Source organism: Centroberyx gerrardi, chromosome 1 (assembly GCF_048128805.1).
Source record: "Centroberyx gerrardi isolate f3 chromosome 1, fCenGer3.hap1.cur.20231027, whole genome shotgun sequence".
Taxonomy (NCBI): Eukaryota; Metazoa; Chordata; class Actinopteri; order Beryciformes; family Berycidae; genus Centroberyx; species Centroberyx gerrardi.
The window spans coordinates 27,133,846-27,155,658 of NC_135997.1; the positions used below are offsets into that span (position 1 = coordinate 27,133,846).

General features: G+C 41.8%; 1 protein-coding gene across 1 annotated transcript in view; it reads left to right on the top strand.

Annotated features, from left to right (window-relative positions):
- garre1 (granule associated Rac and RHOG effector 1) overlaps nucleotides 1-21,813 on the top strand; it is a 45,076-nt gene that overhangs the window by 11,888 nt on the left and 11,375 nt on the right. The window contains exons 2-7 of the mRNA XM_071897342.2: nucleotides 3,855-5,346; nucleotides 16,413-16,625; nucleotides 17,534-17,674; nucleotides 18,693-18,788; nucleotides 19,208-19,369; nucleotides 20,411-20,569. Of these exons, the coding sequence (XP_071753443.2) occupies nucleotides 4,843-5,346; nucleotides 16,413-16,625; nucleotides 17,534-17,674; nucleotides 18,693-18,788; nucleotides 19,208-19,369; nucleotides 20,411-20,569 (1,275 nt within the window). The 5' untranslated portion in view covers nucleotides 3,855-4,842. The remainder of the gene's footprint in view (nucleotides 1-3,854; nucleotides 5,347-16,412; nucleotides 16,626-17,533; nucleotides 17,675-18,692; nucleotides 18,789-19,207; nucleotides 19,370-20,410; nucleotides 20,570-21,813) is intronic.

Sequence of the window (21,813 nt, forward strand, 5' to 3'; positions counted from 1 at the left end):
AACTGCTACAGTGTGACTCCTGTCACATCTAAATGCCTCGGTTTCAGACATCTCTGTCTTGTTTGTTGGGGTAGCATACTGAACACAAAATAAACTAAGGCACTCAGAGAGAGAAAACCACCAACAGCTGAACAATTCAACAACTTACCCAACCCAAAGATTTCATTCATATCACTTAAATTTTATCTGAAGTTGACCTCTTGACCCTGAAAACATCCCCATAGGATTTGGAATCAAGTCTCTATCCCTCGCAATTTCTGTGTTATGGCTAAAAAATTATAATCCTCTAATGGCAGAAATCCCAGATCTGGATCACTACCAAAATCGAATCAATTGTTCCTTGGCCCAAGGCCGATCTTTCCACCAAATTTAATGGAAATCAATTTGTAAGTGTTTGAGATATCCTGCTGACAGACAGTCTAACTAACATTGACAATAACATAACCTTGGTAACATATCCTCGCTGTGGAGGCAATAAACATAAATTAAAAATCACCTTGTTGATGATCTTAAAGTAGTTGTTTGCTTTTAAACTACATGTTTGCACAGATGCATTGGCACTTTTCTGTTTCTCTTAAACCAATTCACACGATTGTTTGCTCAGGTTGAGCTCCAGCATTTCTGGAGTAGAAGGACCGCTAACAGGTTAGCTAGTGTTCAATGGACGACTGAGGCTAACATGATACCGCAAACTAGGGCTGTCAGTTCCCCCTAAAAATCAAATTTGACTATGAATTGACTGAAATGAGTCAAATTCCAATGTGCATGCTTATTTTTGTTGCCAGGTTGACTGTTTGTATTGACAGTTTCTCTGTAGATTGAGAAAAAAAACACTGTAAATTATATTATTGTAAATAAATTCCAAAAGTTTATCATCGTTATTGTGGCAAATTTTTAATTTGATCCTTTTATCACCCAGCTCCAATGCAAAACATTTTTATTTTCTTTTTCACTGTTTCTTATACTGTCCTTTCATAGTTTTAGAACTTTCATTACCCCTGTTCAATCAGAAACAGGCTGGTTATGCCAGCTTTGTGTCTTTATTTTGGTTTTTAAATTGATCTTAAATTCATTTCCATGTAGCAAGAGTCTTAAAAAGTCTTACATTCGGCTATCTGAAACCTGCAGATGTCCTGATATCACAGTCTGGCCTTTGGGTGACTTTGAGTTAGATTACTGTCATTGCAGTGCTAGGTGGAGGCTTGCTGCCAAATTTCCCTCAATCATGAAAATGGAAAATTTTATGTTCATAATGAAATGAAATGACCAAAGGGAGAAGCACCAGTCATCATATAACACTTGGGTTTTGAATGCGGGTATTGTGACTCCTACAGCGTGTAGCTCAACAGACCCTTCAGTGTCTTCCAACAATGGCATTTCTCTTTGCAGCTGTGTTCTGCTAAACCAGACAGTGTCAGGGATTCTCTTCAGAGACGCGTTCTATGAGGTACCGTGTTAGTAATCGTCTAGCAATGTCCCACAGTAAACCGCAGCCCTTTACTGAACTGTAATATAGTATTGGAACTAATGTTGGAGAGATTTGATTGAAATCATTCCCAAACTTTCAATCAGAGCAGGAAAATAACCTTTTTGTCTGTATGCTACAACGGCTAATAAATCCTAAAATGTTAGGGATGTAATGGTAAATTCAGCGGTTTGAGTTGATACATGATAGTGGGGTCACAGTTTATTATAACAATATTTTGAGTAACATCTGAATGAACACAATTGTGACTTAAGAAATCCCTTTTTATTTCTGTGGGAAAACAAAAACAAAAGTGCAAACCATAAACAGGGTGACTACAGGTCTCTGTAAGTTAAATTTGAAACTTTTAAGACCTTTTTAATGCCAGTTCAAATAAAATTTAAGACCAATTTCATCTACAAATAAAACAAAACAAACATGCAAAACAAACAACAAAGTATAAATCTGTGCAACCAGGGAAATCTCTCACTAGAAAAGTAGTGCAAAGAGAAACAGCTATGTTTTGAAGACCTCTGAAACCATAGTTAAAACTCAAATGCAACATATACCAGTGACTACAGTTTTTCATTGTGATGTTTTGTACATTTTGCAGCGTGATGCTAGTGTTACCTGTAAGGCAAGGCTCTTTTATAATACTTGTAAACAGTCTTTGTCAATCTTGTTGCTGTTTTCTTCTTTAATTGGGAACCCAAAATTCTGCCACACGGCGGCCATGGCACTCAGCTGCCATCATTGAGCCTCAGGTAGTTTCATTGTTGCAACTTAGAGCCATGCATTAGAGCCATTAGTGGAGCTGCATGTGGATGTGTGTTTGTTAAGCTACAAATGCGATTACTCTCGTGAACATTTTAGTGTTAAGCCCTATGTGGACAGGATTAGTTTTACTGGGGAGGGAGGAGTAATGCAGTCTTTAAAGGAGCAAGTTAGTCATTGCAGTCCTGATTTCACGGACTGCGCGCACCCAATTCTGCGTATTTTACCTGTCTTTAGGGGCCTTATGAATTTTGACCTCAGGTAATTAGACCAGTCCACACTGGAATCCTGGTTATGGGCATATACTCATATACTCTATACGCTTTTTGTTGTGGTTCAACATATGAACGTAAACTGCAAGCTTTATACGGTTTTCATTTATCCTACAGCCATAATCGCGATGGTTTGCATACAAGGCAAGGCAGGCTATTATCCCATTAGTAGCTGTATTGATTTCTTAAAGACACTGACATTTTGTCTGCACCCGCAAAAAACAGCCAAATGCACAGTGGCCTACCGTAGTACCCCCTATCTTCATCTTTTTTCATAATTAGGCTACTTTATGAAGGATTAAGCTAAAGTAATGAACTTTAAATCTTAAAATAAACAAATAAACACTTTATTTTGTGACTAAAGTGTGGACAGGCAGATACAAAAAATCGGCATTAAAATTATCAACATATCAGTGTGTTTGTTTCAAAAATAAGAAGACTCAAGCAGAATGAGGCGTGATGTTCAGTCTGTACATCAGGTGCAACGATGATGCAAATGTCTATCTCTGGGATGCCTCTGGTTAATGAGCAACGATACCCAAAAAGCTTGCTTCCTCGGGTAGGCTGTGTGTTGGGGAAAATGCCGCGCTTGTGTCAGAGCAGTGGCGTGAATAGTAATGTTTGCCACCATATGATTGATGAGAAATTAGGCAGTATTGCGCACCAGGTTTGCGGCGAAGGTGAAAATTCAAAATTCGCTGCTAAATGAATGTAGCGGAAACACTGTATTTTTTTGCTCTGTTTTGACTTTCCTATTCATGTTAACTTTCTGGTTTCTGTATGTCAAATGGTACAGATTTATCAGGAAGTAGCTCTACAATGTACTGTCGCATGGAGTACTAGTGCTGAAAATGTACCATGATATGAGTTTTTTCAGAACCGGTACTCTATTTTGTAGTGTTTCACGTCATATTTACTTTCTTGTGTAATATGCAGACCTATGATGGGAAATCCTCATAAAAACGTATTTACTTACACACAGTTTATTACTATACTATACTATACTATACTATACTATACTATACTATACTATACTATACCATTACATATTATTATTTCATGTAACATTTAGGTAATTTTATTGATGTATTTTTTGTACACTGTTGTATTGTTTTACAATTGAAAACCACAATACTTGGGCTGGTTTCAGTATCAAAGTCACATTTTTGGTACAATGACAACACTCCTACAGTGAAGTGAAGTAGCTGCTTACCTACTGGGCATGTTTTAAAGGCCACCCTTTTTTTTCTGGCTGAAAAGAAAAACAATTGAAACGAAGCTCATCCTTCCTCTTTGACTGACGGTAGCCTTCTCTTCTGTGTCTCTCCCCTTTCCTCCCTTAGGAAATGACCTAGAGGCCTTACAGATACATTTGTGCTTTTGTCGCTCTAATCTGCATCCGCGGAGAGCAGCGAGATTTGGAAGCACACTTGTTTCCGCGGTGAGTAATAACTACCTCAGCCAGCAGACAGGGGGGGGGGAACCAGGAAGCCGTCGGAGTTTCCAGACAGGCAGACAAAGCTATCAGCTGGCCACTTGCTCACCTAACGAGCCCTGCTTGGTGAAGAGGACTTGAGACGGACTGGATCTGTCTGCCCTTTGCCTCCCACAGCTACTCTACCAGCCAGTACACAGGAAGAGCCGAAGCCACATCCTCTCAGAGCCCAGCATTCACTCGCCTGTTTTTTTTTATTATTATTATTGTTATTTTCCCTCCTTGCTGTTGACCAGTGTCTCATTTTTCATCAAACTCATCTTGCTTTTTTGCTTTCCGCTTTTAAAAGATTTTCTATTTTTATTAGTGCAGGCTGATACAGGTTTATACATGTACATATATATGTATATATACTCTATATGCTATACAAAGAAGGATTTTTTTCTGTTCCCATTTTGAAGGAAAGGTAATGCACTTTTTTCTTGACCATATTATCACTTGGAGTAAATTAAAGAGCGTTTTCAACCCCCACCACCCCGACATTTATGATTATTCTGTTTAAAGCTGAAAATAGGGACTCTGAAGGTGTGTCTCTGCTGGTTCTGTTAGCCGGGCCTGTCTGTTGTAATCTGCAGCAGGGCTGCATGTAAGCATTGCACTCAGCCTGCCAGTCTTTTTCAGTGCCCTCCCACCTCACCCATCTCTCCGCAGCCTCTCTACAAGGCATACTGAGATGAGCCTCTGGCAGGTGAAACCCTTGAGCTGTCTTTTTACATAACTTGAACAGTTCCAGGACTCTTGGGTTGGGTCTTTTGTTTTGTAAAGAGAACGAGAGCTCGTGGCTGGCCAAAAAACCCCAAAACAAAACAGGAGCTTCCGGTGCCGTTGCACCACTTATGTATTGTTGTAGTGCACAGGAAAGTAAAATGGACTACAAGCGGCGCTTTTTGCTCGGCGGGTCCAAGCAGAAAGTGCAACAGCACCAGCAGTACCAGATGCCTGAGCTGAGCCGGACCCTCAGCGCCCCCTTGGCCTCTTCTTGCTCGGCGTCTTCGCCCATGGGCACCGGGGTGGGCATGCCTGGCAGCTGCCACCCCCCTCCTTCTGGCGCCACAACTGCGGTCGCCGACATCCAGCAGGGCATCTCCAAGTACTTGGATGCCCTCAACGTGTTCTGCCGGGCCAGCGCCTTCCTCACAGACCTGTTCAGCAGCGTGTTCAGGAACTCTCACTACTCCAAAGCAGCTATGCAACTGAAGGACGTGCAGGAACACGTCATGGAGGCGGCCAGCCGGCTGACTGCAGCAATAAAGCCTGAGATCGCCAAGATGTTGATGGAGCTGAGCGCCGGGGCTGCCAACTTCAAAGACCAGAACGACTTCAGCCTGCAGGATGTGGAGGTAGGCCCTCATCCAGATTAATACTATCACACTATAGCCATTATTACAACCACTGCATGCACACCAATATGTCTCAAAACCTGTCAAAGCTGTGTCACAACATTGTATTGACCTAACCTGTTGAAGAATGACAACTTTGTCTCATTTCCATCGCCACCAGACAGAACAGCTATTGACATTCAAGTCTACCGTTTGCTCTCCCGGAAAGAATTAGTTAAGCTCACAACCTGAGGTGCTGGAATCGAGCACCACCTACTTTATCATTTTCGTTTACCCATGGCCTGTCTTGTAGCACTGGTGCTAAGATGCTTAGCTGCATACTTTTAGAATGTCTGGCTCCGTGATTCAGAGTTTCCTGGCTCAAATGGGACTCTCACGCCCAGTGTTAAGCTGGTGTCAGGATCTGAGGGTGAGGTGTGAAAAACACTGAGGATGTGAGAAGAGAAGTCGTCCTTTGTCACTCTGAATGCCACACCGTCTTTCCACGGCACTGAATTTGCTGATGCGTAAAATGTGAAACACTATTATCCCTGCAAGTTTAACAGGAGGTTTGGAGTCTGAGGCACTCAATTACCACACAGCCTAAGGTGGGATTTCAAATGCAATTCCTGATTTGCATTGCATGCTCATTCTCTCTCGCTCTCGCTCTCTCTCTCTCTCTCTCTCTCTGTTTATCTCTTTGTCTTTGTCTAATCTCTTTTTCTGTCTCTCTCTCTCTCTTGCTCTTTTGGTCTCTTTCTGTCTCTCTTTATTTTTCTCTCCATCTCTATCTCCCGTCACACTCAATAACAGTTTCTAATAAAGCAGGAATGCCTTAGTTGAGATAGATGGATAGTAGGGCTGAACAATTAACCGTAGATCATCGTATATTGCAATTGTATGTATAGACGATTGCTAATCATGAAAACTGGCGATACTGAATTGTTATATCTTCAATTCCCCAGAAAGTCCTGGTGTGCTATATCAAGTGCTTCCATTGTGCATGACCAATCGCAACCTTTGATTGCACATCGTTCACCCATGTGACCAAAACAAAAGTTAAAATGGATAAGCAGGCTTCTCCAGTGGGAAAGAACGAGATAAATTTTATATAGATCATCTTTGGAAAAACGTAGCAATGAGCAAAGTGGAAAAGAATGGATAGTCCCAACTTTGGAGAGGAAAATCCTTCTCCTGATTCTGAATGTGAAAATGTTTTTTCTGTTGATCAAATATGCAGTGTGACATTTTCTGCACCGCATATTTGGATTTCCTAGAATACAGCTATTGCACAGACATTTGAAATTCAAGTGTTTGACTGTGAGGTTGATGGCGAAGATGTGCAACAGGAAGTGAGGCATACATTTTTATATGCTTAAAGCTAGAGCAACCAAACTTCACATAAATGTTTGGGATGGGCCACAAAGTGTGTCAGACCACATATGGTTGCACGTCACAGTACCTTTGTCCTGAAGAAGGCATTATGTGCCGAAACGTTGATTACATTAAAACTTTCGCATCAGAGTTACGAGTGTGCGTCTTCTCCCTTGTTTTGATGCTGTTATGGAGAATTTTGGCAAGACACACAAATGAAGTTGACAGCGAAGAAGCGCAAACCTAAACATTTAATGCTAAAGCAATTAAAACTTCACATGCATATTTGTGGAGGGGTGCAAAAGTGTGTCAGATCACATTTGGTCGTGCTTTATAATGCTGTCAGGACAAATTGGCAATTTTGCAAATTGCGATATCTTAGACATCTGTGTGTGTTTTGACCCATGGGTTTGGACCCAGCCAATGGCTGCTAATGGCCGCTTGCTGCTATATTTCAAGTTACATTTGTTTAGTTTTATGTATTATCTGAATTTTGCAAATAAGGACCACAAGAAGAGTAAGACAGAGTGAAAACAAGACTTTCTGGCTGCTGCTACTTGAGAAGAGAGAAATAATACTAATCATGAATGAATAATTGTGATTTATAATTGTGATCACAGTATTTAGCAAAATAATCGCAATAATTATTTATGCCGTAATCGTGCAGTCCTAATGGATAGATAATCTGTCATGTGGTGTCATCAGCATGTGTAACTGTATTTCCAGCCGTCCCAGCAGTGCAGGGTGGTGCCACGCCCTCAGCAGGAACCCCATCCTTCCTTGTGATTACCAGACCTGCTTATTTCTCCTCCCTTTAATACACAGTAGTAGGAGGAACTGTGTAGCTCCCTGTGTTGTGGCTATCTGTCCTTATCCCAGAGATTAAGAGAGGAGGTCCTCTCCTTTGTTCCAGTGGCAGCAGATAGGGCTTCACCATTAATTGTGTATAATCACAAATTGTAACTTCATTTCAATAGTTATTGAACTAGTTATACTGTTAATTCAGTATTCATTCTTATTGTTAATTCAGTAATTACAGTACCTGAAATAATGTGTTACTAGGCATGCTAAATTAAACTCATGATCTCATAGCAGCGGTACAAGAGATTCTGCAGCGGGACTGCTGCTGCATCAGTGTAGGGGAAACATTGAGAATACAAGCAGAATTTTGGCAATATTGAAACATTTGATTTTATTTAGAATGCCTGCTGTATTTGAAAATAGTAAAGATTGATATAAGATGCTAAAAATGCAGTAACAGTTGGCTCCTCAAATATAGACTAATCATGATCATGATTTATAATAGTGATCACAATATTTAGCGAAAATAATTGGGATTATCATGTTAGCCATAATCATGTAGCCCTAGCAGTGAATGGGCTGGATGGCTGGGGCCAGGATACTGGAGGGACCGCAGGACCTCAGTGGATGTGGCTGTGCCCAAAACAGGAAACACTTTTGCACCGCAGTCGGTAAATCTGACTCTCTGTGGTCTTGGATATGCACAGATGAATATTAGAGGAAGCCCAACTCTGTGAAAGTTCAGACGGCATGGCTTGGCACTCAAACTTGCTGTCTGGCCCCGGGCATAAAGGGTACATTTGTTGAAGCAGAGAAGGAAACACGCTAACGCTTTACAATGGCCGTATTCCAATGTATTAACCTGTGTATTAACCTATGGGAAAGTACTGTAAGTACATAATAATATTATGTTAGTATATTGATACTGTGTAAGTGTCCTGTGCCAGTAACATCTGCACAAAAAATACTGGAGACACTGGTACAATGTCTTATTTTTTGTTTTCGTTTGTTTTTTCCACCCAAGATTTTCATTTACCGTACACTAGATCTTTGTGGGGGAAAGAAGTACAAAAAATGTCATCCAGTTGTAGTGCAGCTTTTTCCAAAGTAGAGCGCCATCAGGCCGAAACAGATCTGAAACATGCGTGGCTGTTTTGGTCTAACAACTGTCTTATTTGGAAATAGGAACACTCCTGTACGGTAAGGATAGATATGACCACAACCACCACAACCCCTAAAATAGTCAAATGTACTTTAGACAGATGACATGAAACACTCAGCAGAGCATCTGGTCTTTCTCATTTTAAAACAAAACAACATTTTAGGATATTTGACTCATCCTCATGTTTCACCTATAGACTAGGTGCCTGATCTCCCAAGCGGAGCTTTGAATTTGAATAAAACTTCACTTCTGAAATTGATCCGCACTGTTCGTTACCGCCTCCCATGGTTTATGTTGGTGGAAGAAGCTCAGTGTGCAAACAAACTAAACTAGGTTAGATCTAGCTCATAATAATAATAATTCATGCTAATCTAGCCTATTCCTGGTGATTGCCTGAGATATGTTGCATTTGTGACTGTAAAAGGGATTTTCCTTTGTCTGTGTGAGTCAAGGAATGCTCTTTGGCAGTTGTTTGTATGAGGTCTCTTTAGCCTCCAACAAGAACCAAATACATTTCTGAGTTTGGGGAGTTGTGGAATGTGAAGCTTTTTTTCTTTTCTTTTTTTCCTAGCTCACTTCTCCTTCCCCTTTTTCCTTTTCCCCCTTTTTACCGAGAAACCCCAAAAGTCCAGGTCAATGCAGTCTGGAAAACAAACCGCATGTTTTTTTTTTTTTGTTTTAATCGGAGCCCGGCTCTCTGGCTGCTCCGAGTGCCTCAGCTGCCAAATATGCCTGAAAATGTCACGGTTTGTTAAGAGGCCGTTTGCCGAGCTTGTGAGTTTAAACCACAGAGCGAAGACCGGAGGCAGACACAGAGGTCCCCACAACCGGAGACCATCACGGCTGCTCTGGGCCAGTCAGACAACTGCACAAGCGCACCCCTCCCCACCCCAGCGCACTGGGAAAACAACCCCCTAGACTCCTTCAGCTGTTTAAGAATGCTCTTGGTATCAGTTTTTGAACAGTTGCTGGTTTCTCGATATGTGCTCATGTCATATGACACTGTTTGGTCTAAGTGCAATAAAACTTATGACCTGTTCATTTTTTAAAGCTGATTTCCATGGCTGTTCTGATTTATTACATTGTGTATGGTGGAAAGAGAGGCAGAGAGGGCATGGGCAGGAAAGATGAGAAATGGAGAGGGGGGAAGGAAAGATTGGAGAGAGAAAGAGAGAGACAGGACAGATGCTAGAGAGAGACGTGTAAGATTGCAGAGAGATGGAGGACAACATGCAACAGGTCATGAGTTGGATTCAAACCTATGGTGTCACACGTACAATTCCCTACCTCTCTGCTTCTGACTGACCTCCTGACCTCATTTATGGCACCAGGATTACATTAGGCTCTATTAGAAATGGGAGATGGCGTTATTATCTTAAGCGCAAACAATTCAGTGTACCAAAAGTATAGGGGAGATGTAACCTTAACTGGAGTAGGTCTAAAGAAACTGAGATTTATTTCTCAACCAGAGTGCTGAGATTTCGGATAGTGAGATTTTTTCTTACCTCATTTCATCTTTTCATCTTACTTCTTTTCAAAGATGTAGTATACAGTAAACTCCTTTTGTGCAGATGACACATGGGGTATTATGAGTGGAACTAATACCCTCACCGATATATATGTCAAAGGAAAAAAATGTCCAATAGTATCAGTGCACCAATATATATTTAAGGGCTTGTGGTAGTTGTGGTTATCTCTATTCTTGGCGTGCTAACAGGAGTGTTCCTATTTCCTAATAAGACAGTCTGTAGGACTAAAGCAGGCACCCACTTTCATATCTGTTTTAGCCTGAAAATAACACCACTTCAACCAAACCAAGAGGCATTTTTTTACATTTACACTTAGGGATTCACCTGATGAGATAGCATCTAGAATGACGCACGAGTGTGACAATAGAATAAGCCTCAATTTGCAGATGACCAACATAACAAGTAACCAATAGCAAGGAATTCAGGGGTCAGGGCATCAATCCCTGACAATATTCCTGTGACCGTAGAATGATCATGTATGATAGAAAAGTGCTAGGATAAGAAATAAGAGCTAAGGAGCCAGCATACAAGCAGGCCAAGGACCAGGATGACCATTGACATTAACAAACCAAGTTAGGCCACTTTGTATTTTGCACAGATCAGATAGCATGCAACATGACATGGCCATCTGTTTATCATAACAGCCTCGTACTCCCTTTCCTCAGAATAGGTCTAGATCTCAGGAAAACTATTTTCCTAGATTTGGAGCACTGATACTGCAGGTGTTCTCAGAAAATAGAAGTGTAAATGTTGATTGATTCATGATTTGCCTTGTTTGGGCTTGCGAGAGGCCAAGCGTTGGCTTGGCTCCGCTACAGTCTTATTTCTCATATTTTCCATGACCATGTGGGATACTGCAGAGCCTATCACATGTGTTATCCATTATCTTGTGCTGTAGCCTTGTCCTCATTTTTTCTCTCACTTTGTTATTGTAGAAGACTTTGTAACGCATTGAGTTGCATTTGATCTCATTGTCAGCATGTTACGGGAATGAGAAAGTGCCTTTCATGCTATTGTGCAGTCTTCATTAGGAGGCGTTACATATTATCTGTGTTTTACATTATTAGGCTATATGCATTACCTGCAAGCTGCATTATTAGGCTGTACGTGTCTTCTGTAATCTCTTATTTGGCTGTTTTGTGTGCACTACTCTTTTGAGCCTGAGAATGACATTGCTACAGACATTTGATCACGATTGACTGGTTGAGTTCTGATTAGCAGCTGAGCATCAACAGCAGGAATTTCACATCTTCCTCTACACCCTGGATCTGGGCCAGTGTTTATCAAGCCTCTCAGAGTAGGAGTTGAGAGTAGGAGGAGGGTAGGCAGTATATCGTCCTATTTTATACATGCTGTGTTGGTATGGAACCACACAAAAATATGAGTTTTTATAAGACTGACAATTTACTGCTGCTGTTGTTTTTTTTCAAATCCAACGTACAAAAAACATGCTCATTTTAGCAGTATAATAAGGAATTTATGAATTAAATTTTGTTACAAAACATATATAAACATACCATCAGAATAATTTATATTGGAAAAACCAAATACTGTTGAGTATTACTATATTATCAAAACATTAAAAAAAATTAAATAAAAATCACAATGTGATATTTTGATCATATCTCCCAGCTCTAGTTTGGTTACTGACTCAGGATCACTGAGCAGACTCTACTGCGACTCTGTTTTTCTATCCTTATCTTTAGAGCAATTCATTTTCCACGTTACACACAGTGTAAATAAGAATTTGTTTCTTTGCATATCCCTCTGAGAGACACAAAGATGAACAGAGCACAGGAGCAAGCAGGGATTCACTGCCCTGCCTCTCCATTATCACCTGAGAGAGAACGAGACTAACAGTCTAAAAGCCCTGTGACTTTGAATTTGTGGAAGCATCCCTGCCGGGAATCGAACACGGGTCTCCCGATTGAGAGTCTGCAATCTAACTCCCTGTGGCACACTTTCACCCACGTGACAAAAAGTGGTGAACAGAGCGACCTACCGAACAAAGCGATCCATAGAGCCCTTGCTGTTGCGGGGCTACAAACTGACTTGAGATGAGCAGTTCTACCATGAGACAGAGACATTTAAAATTTGTATTTATTCCATGAGAATTGACTGAGCACTCAGGCTCTTTATCAGCATATTCACATATGGGAGGTGTATCGTCAGTGGAGTTAAGCACTTTGTTCAAGGGCGTCCCAGCAGTAGTTGGTGAGGGAGGGAAGACTGTTGATCCTTCACTTTCTCAGCCCTTATTTTCTCAGCTGGTCTGGGATTCGAATCAGCAATCTTCCGGTTACAAACCCGCATCTCTAACTTCTACCTTACTGCTGCCCTGATCTGACCCCAGTCTGAACAGTTACTGCTGTGGGAGTTAAACCTATGACCTTACGATTATGGGACGGCTTCTCTAACCACTAGGCCACCCGCATAAGAGAAGGAGAGTATAATTTCTGTTCATTATAAGATCTGAGGGCAATATCCAGCTGAAATGCCTGTGCTGAGGAACTTCAGAAATTTAGACATTTAGGCATTTATCTGATGCTCTTACCCAGAACAACGTTCAGTGAGTGAGGTGTTTGGAGTTCAAAGTCTTGCCAAAGGGCACATAGCTGTTGATGGCCTTGTTGTCTGTTGTGGGGTTCAAACCTGTGACCTTTTTTGACCTTATCATGCAGTCCATCTACTAGCTTGCCTTGTGACCTCCAGTTATTGTTTCAATATCTTGCTGAAGGACACTCTGACAGGCTTGGACACGTTGTTTCTAGTTTGTGGCCTTCGAGGTACAGAACATTCTCTTCATGACTATTTTGAACTTAACATGATGATGAGAATACTGTGAGTAAGACATGGGTCACGTAAACACCATCTAATTGTGCTATGTCACTTAAGGTCAGAGTATTAATACCATAGTGATATAACACTATAATAGTGTTATATCTCTATGATTAATACTGTGATACTGTGATGATGCAATATTAGTCTCAGCACTGGATAAATTGCGCACAGTTACATTTACATTTTAGGCATTTAGCTGACCCTCTTATCCAGAGCAACTAACAATGAGTCGGGCTGCGGTTCATTGTCTTGCTTCCACCATGACATGGTCACTCTACCCATCAGGCCACCCTGCTGCCCAAAAGCTACATATCAAAGAGAGAGACTTTAACCAAAAGTAAGGAAGGAGGCTCATGACACTATCCAGTCAATTATCTAAGTATGCAAAGTTGCATGAAAACAAGAATATTAAGAGAAACTTTTTGTCCTGTTCTTATGAACAGCCTTATCAAATTATTCTCATAAAAGTAAAATAATATTAGATTATTATGTGTATATAATTGAAGAATATGGTTCCAAAATTAGATATCCGAAAAAAGTTTCGCTTTCTGTTACAAAACAAATGACAGCAAACAATTAAAACAAATCATGTTACTTTCAAAGGATAGCAGGCAACTTAAATCTTTGGTTGACCAAATGATAACACTTTTACAAATTCGATCCTCTACATTTTAGAGATATTGAATGAACTTTAACCAAAAGTGGATATGTAGCATTTTGTAAATGAATTCTTCTATTGTTGTTGCTGTTGTAGGTTTCAAATTCTCTCACTCTCAGCATTTTTGTGCATACACCTCCTGTATCATTGTTGATAAAACCCCTGGAGGTTCGCTAGTTTTGGTTCCATGACATGTTGTGTTGAAGAATGAAGGAGGCTGTGCCTTGTTGTTCCCGTCTGCCATCAAAATGCAGCGGCATATTTCTGTCTTTACAACCCAGCCTCCCCCTTGAGATATTTTGAGCAGGTACCTGAAAAAGAAAACCCTGTGACCACGGTGGAGCCTGTGGTGTCCTGTTGCTCTTATTTTGCTAACTGGACAACAAACAGCCTCTAAGCCTGGGCTATTCTCTCACCAGTACACACGGATGTACGTGTGCACGTGCACAGACAAACACACACACCCATACACTACGTAGGGGTGGAAAAATATATGTCAACCCAAAGCATTTGGAATAAGAGTGTTTCAGCAGTGTGTCAACAGTATGTAAGAGTGTTTCATTAGTATATGCAAAATTGTTTTATATGAAAGCATTTTAATAGAGTATATATGAGTGTTTCATTGGTATATATGAGAGCATTTCAATGGTGTTTCTGAGTGTTTAAATAGTGTAGATGAGAGATTTTCAGTAGTGTGTGTAAGAGGGTTTCAGTGGTGTGAGAGTTGTTCAGTAGTGTATATGAGCATAGAGCATTTTAGTGGTGTTTATGAAAGCATTTCAGTGGTGTATGCGAGGGAGTTTCAGTAGTGTTTAGTGAAATTTCAATGTATCTCATATGTGAGAGGTGTGTATGTGCAAGGTTAAGTCTGATAACTTTCATAACTGGATAAATTAGCATGTAGAGTGGGCGCTAAGCAATTGAATTTACTATTATACACCACAGAAACTAATTCTCCAAACTGCAAAACTATTTCTTGGCTACATTAGGTTAAGTTACATTACACCAGCAGCTTGCTCTTATTTTCCTATTTGGAGAGCGAACAGGCTCCTCAGCCTTTCTACTAGATCATTCTTATAGCTCCAACACACACACACACACACACACACACACACACACAGATGGATAGACATATTCAGTCAAATACACTCTCTCTCTTACTCGCATATAGAGACACACACACTTGTGCTCATACACACAAATGTAATTTCCATGTATAGCACACATGGAATCTGTAAAAAGTCAAGTTTAGCCACGCTCTCAACTCTCATTGCATGACATTGTATTCAGGACACCAACGTTACAGCACACACAAATTTTGCGCAAATACAGAGACACACGCTCGAGTCTGGGTAGTTTCCATGTATCCTGGCCAGATGTTTTATTTTCAAACTTGTGTGCATTGATTTGTGCTTCATGACACGACCTTGGCTCTCAGATTTATAGTACATAACAGGACTTCCCTATTATGGTAGAATGGTATTTGCTGCTGAAAACAGTAGGGTAACATTGTAGACCAATGTTGTGTAAAGAGGAGATGATTGCATTTTAGGCTGATGCGTAAAAGAGAGGCGATTACATTGTAGACTGCTGTTGTGTCAAAAATTAGATTATTCTGTAGTATTGAATAGAAACAGAGTAACCCAATTTTATCCTACAACAAATCAGTGAATTTACACTATCAGCTGGAAAAAACGGATTTGTTATGGAGCTTTTGAATACATCAGCATGTTGAAATGAGGTGGAAATTGTCAGTTCTCAACAGTTACAGTGGAGGGCTTTTTTTTTTTTTTTTTAAAGAATATTCCTACACAACAGTGAAGCAGCCTAAGGGCAGTGTGCTGATTTAGTTCATGTGATTCTGTGAGTTCTGTGCAAAAAATGTGACTGTGGTGGTGAGTCAGCCTACTAATGTGACGTTATTTTAGGAAAAACAAGTAAGTTAATATAATCAAGCTCAGTGTGTCACATACAGACAGGCACACACATACAGACTATACAAAACATTAGGAACATATACAGTATGTCCTCTGTAAAGTAGATTGAATAGGCAAATCCAGGTGAAAGCTATGATCCCTTATTGTTTTCACCAACTGAATCCACCTCATTCATGAAGTGTAGATGTCAATGAAGGGGACGAGACGGGTTAAAGCCTCGTCTTGACTTGAGACACCTGAGGCATGGACTGTGCAACTCAATATTAGGGCGGTGGTCATGGTGGGAAAATTAACACTGGCCACCAGCCAAAGTAGGTAGGTAGATCACTTTGTGAGGTAACCAGCCATCATTTAGAGGTCCTATTGTTTTCCTGTTTGCCAAACATGCCTTGTAGAAGGTCGTATGAGACTGAAAGCTTGGCAATAAATCAAATGGATCTAAGTGTGCGGATGTCCCATCTCTTTTTCTGAGCATTTTTGTCTACCTCCAGCACCTTCGCTAAGCCTTCAACCGGGTGAGCGGTGGTTGTTCTACATACAGGTCCTATTCTATTGAAAAAATTAGTCAGCTGGTAAATTAGCGCAAGAAGCTGGTTATTCTGGGTATTTACCAGCCCCTGAGGCCTGTGGACAAAAACGGTAGTTTCCTGTCCTGATGGTGCTCCAAATGTTTTGTACGCTGAGTGTGTGTCTCATACATCCAGAATTATGTATTCTAGCAAGGTGAGGATGTATGTTCTCCAGGGTGACATATGTTGTAACAACAATCTGTTGTGTGTTTCCAGGTACTGGGCCGGTGCTTCCTCACGGTGATGCAGGTCCATTTCCAGTTTCTATCACAGGCCTTGCAGAAGGTCCAGCCCGTGGCCCAGTCCTGCCTGGCAGAGGCTCTGGCCCAGGCCCAGGAGCGTCGCACCAACGCCCGCTCCCAAAGCACCGGTCCCGGGCCCCTCACGGAGCTGGAGGAGGCCTCCCGCTCATGGAAAGGTGCAGCTGAGGTATGCAGCCACGGGGCGCCCCCAGGACTCTTCCTGGTCTGGGCCTTGGAATTGGGGGTTTTGTGTCTGTGAGGTGAAAAGCCGGCTTGTTATACATTCCTGAGAAATGCCAGCCATTTATGATTTCCAGCCTCAATTTCCTATTTCCTCTTTTTCGGCTGCAGTTTGTCTGTGAACTGGCATTGCCATGTTCCATACCCTTCTAAACCCCCACCCATGTAAGGGAGGCCATTTTGTAAGAGGAGCTAGCTAATCCCTGGCTAATCAGTCCCTCTGGCCCATTTTGAGCTTTGTTCTGTACAGTGAGCCAGAGAGGAGAATAGTGGGTTGATTGATCTGTTAAGCCCTGGCATGCAGAGTGTTAGCCCCGGAGGGGACTAGGCCCGGATAGATCCTGGTGGAATGTGCTGTGGAATGGGCCTCACTGCTGGGGAGTTTAGACAGAGGGAGGTGGCCAGGACTCCATTTCAGCAGCCACACATATTTTTATGGCCTGAAAATGTTTTTAAAATGTGTTATGTTCAGTGTCTCTGGAAATTTCCAACAGTTTTGTTATTGATAGAAGTTATAGTACATTTGCAATGTTATATTCCAGAATGCTTTCCATCTATTTTGGCCAAAATATCATTACCTGAAATTCCTCATTCAATATTCCTAAAATAAAGAGGATTTGTCAATAGAGACTTAAGTTACTCACTGTCCTTTTCAAAACACCAGCATTTGTTTGTTTTTTGTGCTATCCACCCTTTCAGAAGAAAAGGGGACTTTTTTCAAAGATAGATATCTAATTTGGAATACAGCTCACTGATTTTCAGAATATTTCTTTCTGTGTGATTGTTCTGTAGCTGTGTATATGTTGCTGCTCTCAGTCTGACCTATTACTGTGTTCTGTACTGCTGTGCCCTTAGGCCACGGGAAGGCTGAGGGAGAGGGGCCGGGACGGCTGCCTGGCAGGCATCCAGGTTCAGCAGCTCTTCTGCTCCAACAACACCACCATCCCCGAGCACCAGCTCAAGGAGCTCAACATGAAGATTGACAACGCTTTACAGGTAACACCACCATCCAGGGCAGGAAACTAACTTTTTCATCCACAGTGACTGGTGGATTCCAAAAACAACAGCCATTTTCACCATTTTACCAGCCAAATAAGATTTTTAGAACGGAGAGGTTGGTTACTTGCCAAATTGGCTGGTAAAGTAGACAAACTTACCAGTCACAGACTAAAACATTGCCAGCATTTGACAGGTGGCTGATGGTAATTTCCACTCTGTCACAGACAATCATTGCCTGAAGAGTTGTTTCAGTTGTTGAATTCTTGCTTTTAACATATTTGAAATTCTTGCTGCCAGAAAACATTTCACTACATTTTTAAACCTGTGTCTCACTTTGTTGCCAATTGCATCATACATTTTCCATCTACATTACTAAAAAATTGACTTGAGTCACCGCCCTTGAGTCCCCTCAGCTAATCAAGTGGTTTATGGATTTGGCAAAGCAATGACTGGCCTACTTCTATACTGAATGTTGAATGTATGATTATAGAGTGGTATGTGTAGTCTGCTGTCTACCATGTATCTTGCACCATCCCCTTGCACTGTATGTGAGATCCTGTTGTTCTGCACCATATACATCAGTATCTACTGTTACCATGTTAGTTTCCGATATGTCCCCGTGCCAGTGCCACCAAGACAAATTTCTATACATTTATTGTACATGGCTATTAAAATGATCCTGATTTTGAGTCTTTAGGTGTTCAAGCGGCCTATTTTACTCATCACAAACTCAATTAATCTGAAAATCACTTTGCTCCTGTGTTTAATCTGTTGAGACATTGAAATTGGAGATTAGCATTTGTTAGCAGTGTTAATGGAGTTGATAGCTGTTTTTTTTTTTTGTCTTTGAAGCATTCAAATAAAATTTAATTTTAGTTAAGAACAGGGTAGGGTCACCAATGAAATTGCACTGCCACGGGAGGAGTGGAATCAAAAACCATTGTACTTGGTGATTAAAGCGATTGTGGTTCTGATGTTGAGCTGATAGTCGGTCATTCCTCTTCTTGGTCCCCAGGCCTATAAAGCAGCACTAGAGAGCCTGGGCCACAGTGAGTATGCACTGAAGGCCGGCTTTCACCTTAACCCCAAATCTGTGGAGGCAGCCTTGCAGGTAGGTCCACTCTCAGAACTGTGCAGACAGTCCAACCAAAATCTTGAAAGATTTAGACTATGAAGAGGAGGGGTACAATTTAAAGTTACAGTCTACAAGGGTAAAACTCAAATATACAATCTGGGATTCATTTGATTCTTAAAAATTTGGGTCCATTGACACATTTTCTTCATCCATAGATGAGTCACAGATGGAATATAAGCTTTTTTTTAACTATCCTAACCCATTATAACTTTATACTTTATTCTAAGATTTAATTCAAATGTTAACAGACACTATCAATTATTGTATTGTTGTTTTGTGTGTCTGTGTTTGTGTGTGCCTATATGATGCATCTGTCTTTGTATGTGTGTGTGCGTTTGTGTTTCAATTTTTGTTTGCGTGTGTGTGTGTGTGTGTGTGTGTGTGTGTGTGTGCAGGGCTGCTGCAGCGAGGCGGAGGCCCAGCAGGCAGGCAGGATGCAGACCACCTCCCAGCCCATCCAGTGCGAGCTGCCCACCATCCCTGTGCAGATTGGCTCCCACTTCCTCAAAGGAGTGTCCTTCAACGAGTCGGCGGCTGAGAACCTCAAACTGAAAACGGTACGAGCCTTGACCCGATTGCCGGCTTCCTACTTGTTTCATTGTTCGGCAATCTTGTTCTCCAGAAAAGTTCAAGTTGCAACCAAGGGTCAACCACCTCACATGCTCGCGTTCTCTCTCTCGCTCTCTCTCTCTCTCTCTCTCTCTCTTTCGCTCTCTCTCTCTCTCTCTCTCTCTCTCTCTGTCTGTCTCTCTCTCTCTCTCTCTCTCTGTCTTATAACTGACTTGGCTTCTGTGATTTGACATGAGTTCTCTTCAACCCGTACTTAGTGTGGTCCACATGAGGCTTTGGGCCTCTGTGTGAGTGCTTTGTGTTTACACTGGGATTCTCCTCTTATCTACCAGAAAAACAAGCCACTGATAGTCACTCTCATAACAGTTGTCTGGCTGCTGCGCTAATTATGCCAGACCGATGCACTGTTGGCCACTCACTCCACTTCCCTCTGTAGCTGCTGCAGCCATACTGTATGCCATGCTGCTTGAACATCCACAGCGCTAGAATGGAATGTTATGTAGAATGATTTGATGGTTTACTAGTCTATAGTCTATAATATGTATTTCACTGTCCTTTTGTACTCTATATAACATGTTATTGCACTTGAACCATGTGTGTCAGTATGCACTGTGAAACTGCATATTGTCAGTGTGTCACTGTGCCAATGCCTCCAAGACAAATTGCTATGTATTTATTGAACTTGGCAATTAAATGTATTATGATTCTGATGGCTGCTCCCAAGAAATCACAAGACACGGCCTATCCTAGTGAGCACAAGGCTCTTGTCAGGTGAAAAACTCTAAAATATAAAAAAAAGTCCCCTGGACTTATGAGAAAATTCAGGGTCACTAGTTGGAACTAAAAACAAAGCTGTTTTTCTGAATTCCGGGAAGGTTTTGGAGATATCAGATGATCAAAGATGCAGACTATCAAAGTCTCTTGTGGCATTTTCAGCAGCATCTGTATAGGGTTACGGTAGGCCTTACGTCAGCAGACGGTGGCGGCAGACTGCTGTGTTGACGGCCCACCTTGTTTTGTCTCCTCAGCACACCATGCTGCAGCTCATTAAGGAGGCGCTGGGCCAGAACGGAGTGACCCCCAGGGACGACTCCCCCGTCACCGAGGTCCTCAACCAAGTCTGCCCATCCAGCTGGAGAGGGGCCTGCAAGACCGCCGTCCAGCTGCTCTTCGCCCAGGCCGGACTGGTGAGTGGAGGTGTTACAGACCGGGGCTCCTACGCAGGTCTGCAAAACCTTTTATAACCTGTGACCTTGTAATTACGGGGCAGTCTCCAGATGAGCTGAAACATCTCCTTTGGCTGTGGCAGGCTTCTGCAGTGGTGCCACTGCAGAAGTATTGGTATTATTCTCCTAAAAATATATTCAAGCTAAACAGAAAATGGAGCACTTGTGAAAACTGAGAAGTAGGGATAGTCATTTGGAATTATATTTTACATTTTGGCCATTTAGCTAATGATTTTATCCAGAGCGACTTAGAATGAATTTAGCAGTAGAATAAGCCTCAGTTCCTATATCATCAACATTACAAGCAACCAATAGTAAGGAGTGCACAGGTCAGAGGCGCAGTGTGCTAACAATATTCCTTTAAGAAAAACAAGAGTTAAGGGTAGAAGTAGAAGGGATTTGTTTCTTTGTTAAATTCTTTCTTACATTTTTTCACTGTGCTTCGAAACCTTATCACTTTTGGAGAACAAATGTGCCTTGAAAAAATGTCACCATAAACACCTGCACGGCAGTCTATTTAGGCTAGCAGTATCTCAGGCAGAGCTTGTCTATTGTAGCAGTGCTCTGTCAGAAGAGAGTAAATGATTTTTTTGTGCAGGATATAACACAAACAGCTTTCTAGAAAGTTCTCTAATGGATTTACATCCTGTATTTCGGTCTTATAAACACCCACCGCCATGATGCACTTGACAGTGCAACAGTACAGAGCAATGGAAAGGAGGTGGCTTGCCGATGTGAACAGGCCTATTGTACTTCAGCGCTGCTTAGTTAGTGAAACCGCTGCTTTTGTGCGTCTGCGGGTTTGGCAACTCGCATCCCATTGTTTGTCAGGTTTGTAATGGAGATGAGGAGGCCTGTCGGCTTGCTTTGAAGAGATCGAGAGGTGTAAACAAACACCAGAGAGACACAAAGGGGAAGCCAACATTCCTGCAACATCTGGGCGAAGGATGGGCTTGCCTGGGCGGCTCGGCAAACAGAATCCCCCCCCTCCTGGTGAAAAGGAGAGTCAGAGGGAGGAGGGTCAGCGGCAGGACTCTCCTCAGAGCAGCACCAGTGTGTTTATGCTCCGGTGTTTATTTCCTCAGTGTGGTCTGCTGTGTTTTGTGTGTCAGGCCTTGGGAGTGTTCCCATCCAGCCTGCCAGCCCAGCGCTGACTGTAAAACAAACCGTGGGTGATGGATGAGCACTTTACATTCGCTCCTTAT